We start from the raw sequence: 6,262 nt of genomic DNA on the forward strand, positions 1-6,262 counted from the left end.
AGATAGAAGTCAATGGGCAAGACATCTCTTCGGACTCATCAAAATTACTGTAGAGGGCGTTTCAATGGAGCAGTGTCTGCAAGAACTAAAGGGGATGGTCAAAGGGATAAATGAGTTGCTAGCAAGCCAAGAGAAAGAAAGTATCGCATTAACGAGATCTTGTCGAGTGGTAACAAAAGCAAAGAATGGTTGGCTTGAGAGCCAATGACGATGGACTTTCTTACTAGCACCAAGCCCCCATTCTCTTGTCGGTCCTCAGAAAGGGAAAGGGAGAAGAAAAGGGGGGCTAAGACGACCCAATTTGTGTCATGAATAGATATCGATGTCTCATCTTCGCCGCCGGATTGAGCGATCCCCCTTTCACGGCCCGTGCAGGGTCCGCGGGCGGGGACTGCTACTGTGACGTGTAAATGAGCGAGCCTTTTCAACTTGACTGGTAGCTCAGTGCGAGGCTTTTGTTGTTTTTGTTACCGCGCCGTGTCCGCACGCTATTGTGCGCGCCTCCCATTCATGGCTGCGTGTAATGAGGCTTTGATTACGAGATCGTTTAGACTCGTCAAGCTCGGCCACTCGATTTGCATAACAAGAGGGGGTCAGTCTCCTCATTGGTGCGCCTAAGTTCAAAAGCGAGATACCCCATTGGGTGTTACTTAATCAACAGCAGTCATTAGCTGGCCGCGACTATCGTATTTAAAAATCGACAGAAGAAAACTTCAGCCATTCCACAAGAATTTCGCTACAACTGATACATGCACCTTATTTCGTCTTCTTTCCCTGCGGTTTGAGCGAGATACCAACCCCTCGAAAGAAAATCGACTCACCTCATACGTTAATGTTCTACTGATGCTGCTCACAACCTAGCGGCGGAGTAGTGTTGATTATTGCCACCTCAAATAGGATTGTCGAAGTAAATACGGAGTCAGTACCGTGTCGCTGTCGGCCGACATCATCCACCAACTCTACACTGGGAGCTGCTTTTCCTCCCGAAAACGATACCTCCGTTCGTTGACCACCCCTCATCCATTTCCAGCGATATCAAAGGAAGCCGACGACAAATTGACGTGTAGGTTTCAGCCAATCGAATGACAAACTCTAAGGACGGATGCTCTCCGTCTTGATTTGATTTGCTTTGATTTATAAAAGTCGTGGATTGATTGAATCCAAACAACATTTATTGCGCGGGGTTTTCTTGCCTAACATGGAAAAGGGCTTCACCATGCTCCCAACCTCGGACAATCTTCTCCATCACCAGGACTCGAACAACAACGTGACGACGCCAGGCGGATCTCCTAGCGTGACAGCCACGCAAGCCGAAACCCGGCAGCACACTCTCTTCATGCCTTACGCAGACGTGACGGGGAAGAGCAGCTGTAGCGCCAGCTCGAAATCGTCAGCGGCCGCCGTCGTTATGAGCCGAGCTCTCGCTGGGGAGATCGGCGCCAACTCCGCTCCCGTCTCCATCGGGCACACCATGCTGCCCTTCCCGCCAGCGCACCCCTTGCCCGTGTCGCAGCCGCTGGATTTTCGACACGCGGGCCAGCTCCCGATCTCTCGCTCACCGACTCCGCCGATGAAAAGCGAACACATGAGCAGCGACGAGCAGCAGGATGGTCTACGGAATGGTCACGGATTCTCTCGAGACACCAGCCCGCAGAGATGGGACGATCGCCTATCTCCAGACAGCTGTCCCGAGAACGACTTCTTAACTCACAAGACCGACCAGTCATCCCCAACGAATTCATCACTACGAGGTAAATAGCCCTTATAGGTTATCGAATTATCTTGAATAAATGTATCAGATTCGTCTCTCTTAACCCAGTTATTAAAAACAGTACTCATTTTGAACATGTGAAAGTTTTTGAGTTGTATTCATAGTCTTCAACAAGACAGCAATATGCGGTTCTCGTTTCTCATTTCTACCCTGATATGATGGCTGAGCCCCTCACGATCAATTAATTTGTAATTGTTCAATTGATTACACCCAGCCAGTGGTCCCGTATCATGCTCCGATGTTTCCGGGTGATTCGTCCCCTCGCCCTCCCCCTCCTCGTTCGATGTAATTACATCAAAATCATTAGGAGACCACGGTTGGTTTACTGATAGGATATCCCATGGGTTCAAGGCGGGGGAGAGCCCGCCTCGTTTCACACTTTCATCACGCCATCGCTTGCGTGATTCCCTTTGATGTTGTAGTTGTTGAGAGAAAAGTGTAAGTCAAAGAATGTATCTTAAATAATGAGAATGTCAAGACGGCTCTCTACATTTTGGGATGATAATCATATCAGCAACGATTGTAGTGACTTGTCGAGTGAACTTGATACAAACTTCTGGGTACCTAAATTATCAATCCACAATATCAAAGAAGAATGCTAGTGGATGAAAAACACGAGTCATGAGGTATTGACGCTAACTTTTCCATATCCTAATGCCAAATGTGCTTAAGAGAGAGTCTTTGATTGTGAACTTACAAGTGGTATACATCTAAACCACACAAGACACAATGGGTACCTCCTGATAGAACGCTAGCGAGATATCTGAGTTGGGGATAGCACAGAATAATTGCTAGTGAGCTAATTCATACCTCGTTAATTGCATTTGAAAGATATCAATTGAAATATTCCTTCTTGTTCTGTTGTTACTGCAATTTTAAGCGACAAAAAATACCGGGTTTTGTCTTTTAGTTTCAGCCCGTTTATTTAAATTTCTTGAGGGAAAAAAGAGAGAAGGTTTGAATATATCTCACATTCATACTATTAGATAGACTAAGTTTCTTTACATCCGCTTTTCTTTCCCTGCAGCCGACCCGCTCGACCCGTCACAGGTTCGCCGCTACCGCACGGCGTTCACCCGAGAGCAGATCGGTCGTCTGGAGAAAGAGTTTGCCCGCGAAAACTACGTCTCTCGCCCGAAGCGCTGTGAGCTTGCAACTGCACTCAATCTGCCAGAGACTACGATAAAGGTATGTTATTGACTTTGTAAAATAATAAATTGTGATGTTTAGTTAGCTGCCAAATAAATCAGTTATATGAGCACTAAATGAGCAGATTGTCTCATCAAAGGTTTACCCCCCCCCCCACTACCACCACCACCTGCTTTAGCAGCGAATACAGTTTGACAGTTGGACGAAAGTTCAGCATATATTGCCTACAATCACTTTTCTTGCATCTCGATCTTGTGTAGGAAAAACATTTATCAAAAGAAGAAGGCACTATCACAAAAAGCTGAGAACCAGGACATTAGGGCGATCTCTTTATAGCACTTATTCGACATGCTCTACAGCCAATCGCTTTGATAATAATCATCGGTTTTTAGTCAAATCCCTACTACGTCAAAAGAAGGAGCAAATGCGATTAGACGTGTTTGAAAGTATAACCGATGGGGCTTATCTTCGCTTTTGTTTTCTGATCCCGAATCAGTTGTTGTAAGTAAATACTGTAGTATACGGATGCAGCGGAGCGACACTTAAGATATGACTTAAAACTGGCGAAAAGTAACCTCGGTATTTTTGGACCCAAAATCCACTTACTGAATATTTCATCATGTTGTCAGTTGAAATAAACATTTTCCGTCCTTATAAGAGGTATGCGAGTGAATCTAATCCGTGTATGCTGCTTAAGCCTCAAGAGAGGCATTCTGAGACTTCAAAATTCGAAAGAAATTTTAAACAGAAGCCAGCATTAGAGGACATTGTTTGGTGGATAAGACAGCTTGTCCTATGTAACGACTCGGTGAAGATTGTGGGGCTTTGTGATAATATCATAGCGTGACGTACCCCAGTTCGAGCAAGCTCGTGTCAGAAATCCCCCACGGAGACTTAAGTCATAATGATGACCCCCTGCCAGTGTTATTTGCCATGCATGATGGTTCAATTAGGCCACATATTTACACTTCCAATTTGCACACTTGCGGACACCATGAGCGCGAAGTGACAGCAAAACGTGCGTCCCATCTGATTGCAATACAAACGCCATTTCCGACTCGCTGCGTTTCTCCCCCTTATGCTGAGCCGTCTACTATCATTGAGCAATTACGCCTCCTGATTCCTCGCCATTCGAGCGCGGATCACTCGCGTTTGTTCCGCGGATGCGATCTAGCGTACCACCGCCTTCGTAGGCAGCCGAAACTCCCCGCACCGTGAGCTTCAATCATTCTCGCTAATTATCTACCAGGGCCCGAATCCCCCCTCGTGCCAGCATTATAGTTTTCTTCATCCCCCCGTCTCATTGCTAATGCCGGAAATGAACGCCTACTTATCATGGCGATAATGTTATTTAAAAAGCACATAGCATGATGCAGCGAAATAACGCAATTACCATGCATGACTGTTATTGACTTTGTTTAGGCCAGTTTGACGATATCTCATGGAAGGAAGAAAAAAAAAATAGATACCTCGCAATGACAGAAAATAGCGTCCCTCTCAGTGTAGTGTATCCGACAAAATAATGGCAATGCACGTGTCCTTTAGGAAGTAACTTTTTGTCTTTGGCTCAATAAATTTAGTTTTACTTTGATGATTAAAGCGTTGTATATCATCTTTCGCTTTCTACGCAGGTTTGGTTCCAGAATCGCCGCATGAAAGACAAGCGGCAGCGGATGTCGATGTCGGCTTGCTCCTGGCCACACCACGCCCACTTCGACCACCACCTGTACTCCCTTATGCTGGCTGGGCGTCTGCCCCCCTACACCTGCCACACCCCCTCTCCGCTTAGCTACTACCACCCGCTGGCAGGAGCCGCGCCAGTGGCTGCAGACGCCTACTCGCTGCATCTACGATCACGGGCTGAGCTCCTTCACGGTCTAGCCCATCCCTACGCCAGGCCTTTCCCGAGTCCGGCTGCCGCTCACCAGTCCGAACTGCTGATGTCGTCCGCAGCCGCAGCTCGAACCGGGGCCTCACTGATCTTGCCACCAACCAATCTACCTCCACACGCCGCTATCCCGCCAGCAGCCTCCTCATCGTCATCCAAGTCTCCTTGTTCTTGCCATCACGTCCCAGGCAGCTCTCCTCACGGGCATCCCTCGCCGACCGTGGCACCGATCACCACTTCGACCACGCCAGTCACCTCGACGTCGCCTCACGCTAGCCCCGTGACCGCAGTGTCGGATCACCCCGCTGTTGTGCACGTTCCAGCAGTCCTTTCTACGCCTCACAATCATCCATCGGGACACCACCCAGCTTTGCCCATCCAGATCCCCGGTGGCTTTTAACACCTTTTGCCTGATTTTCTGTGGGGCGGACATTTCACACATACGATACGCTTCAGCTTGCCGAACTTTGATTGTCATTTCCGCACAGTTCTAACCAGGAGAATTGCAAAAGACAATATGAACGAAGCAACCTTTACATGACAAATGCATGGCCATTTTTGTAATTCATACTATTACCTATCAATTCATTGACATTGTGAATTGTATTATCGCCTCGCATCTAATAACCTTTGAGATGTCATAGACCTAATATAACTCGGATATTATAATCTCCGTTTATGGGTGAATCAAACATTGTTGCCATGACAACTTTGCTAAAGGTGTTAAGCGTTGTATTTTTTGTTTGTCTTGCCGATTTTGTGGACCTGTGCTTGGGCAGTGATAGAGTTGGTTGTGGGTACTCTAAAAATTTCAATAACTCTCTGCTTTAGTCCTACATGAATTGACGATATCATTGTATCAATTACTATTAATTCCGATTATTTATTATACATGTAAATTGTATGCCGTCTCGACGGATATTTAGTTGAATGGACGAAAAATAAACTGAAATGTATTAAACATCAAAACAAGTGGAAGAAGTCTCATTTAAACCTCATTTCTATTTCTATTGGTAAGTTAAATTTGGTCAAAGTTTCGGTACGAGTGAAATGGATGGTGAAAAATATTCATGTGTGCCTCAATGCTGTATGATGAGTGTATATACATATATCAAAATCCCAAGAATAAGTCGTTGCTCATGTTAAAAGAAAGAAAGAAAACAACTTCAGCTTTTATGTGACAAACAAGGTATGATATTCACACTAACACATTAACCCAAACACGCAATTTGCGTAGGAATATTTCACACATTATAGCATGTTATATACACGTAAGAAGTAGGTTAAGTTGATGAAACTATTATGAAGTCGTATGCATTCATAAACCTTTTTTTCGGAATGAGCATGGCGAGAGTCTGGTAATTTATTTCATTTCAACTAGGAATAGCCAATTTCTTCATACTAAGCCGTAGGCCTGTATTATTTTGATATGATTAATTGTATTTATAACCACT

At 45.5% G+C, this 6,262-nt stretch overlaps 1 protein-coding gene across 1 annotated transcript; it reads left to right on the plus strand.

Moving 5' to 3' along the window:
• Positions 1–1,198: 1,198 nt before the first annotated feature.
• LOC139736506 (uncharacterized) lies at positions 1,199–5,208 on the plus strand. Its single transcript, XM_071647256.1, has 3 exons — positions 1,199–1,751; positions 2,799–2,959; positions 4,552–5,208. Exons 1-3 carry the CDS (start codon positions 1,199–1,201, stop codon positions 5,206–5,208), a joined length of 1,371 nt encoding a protein of 456 aa, XP_071503357.1.
• The last annotated feature ends 1,054 nt before the right edge of the window (positions 5,209–6,262 follow it).

Source organism: Diadema antillarum, unplaced genomic scaffold (assembly GCF_040938485.1).
Source record: "Diadema antillarum isolate AM-2024a unplaced genomic scaffold, OU_Dant_1.0 seq00000649_RagTag, whole genome shotgun sequence".
NCBI classification, from domain to species: Eukaryota; Metazoa; Echinodermata; class Echinoidea; order Diadematoida; family Diadematidae; genus Diadema; species Diadema antillarum.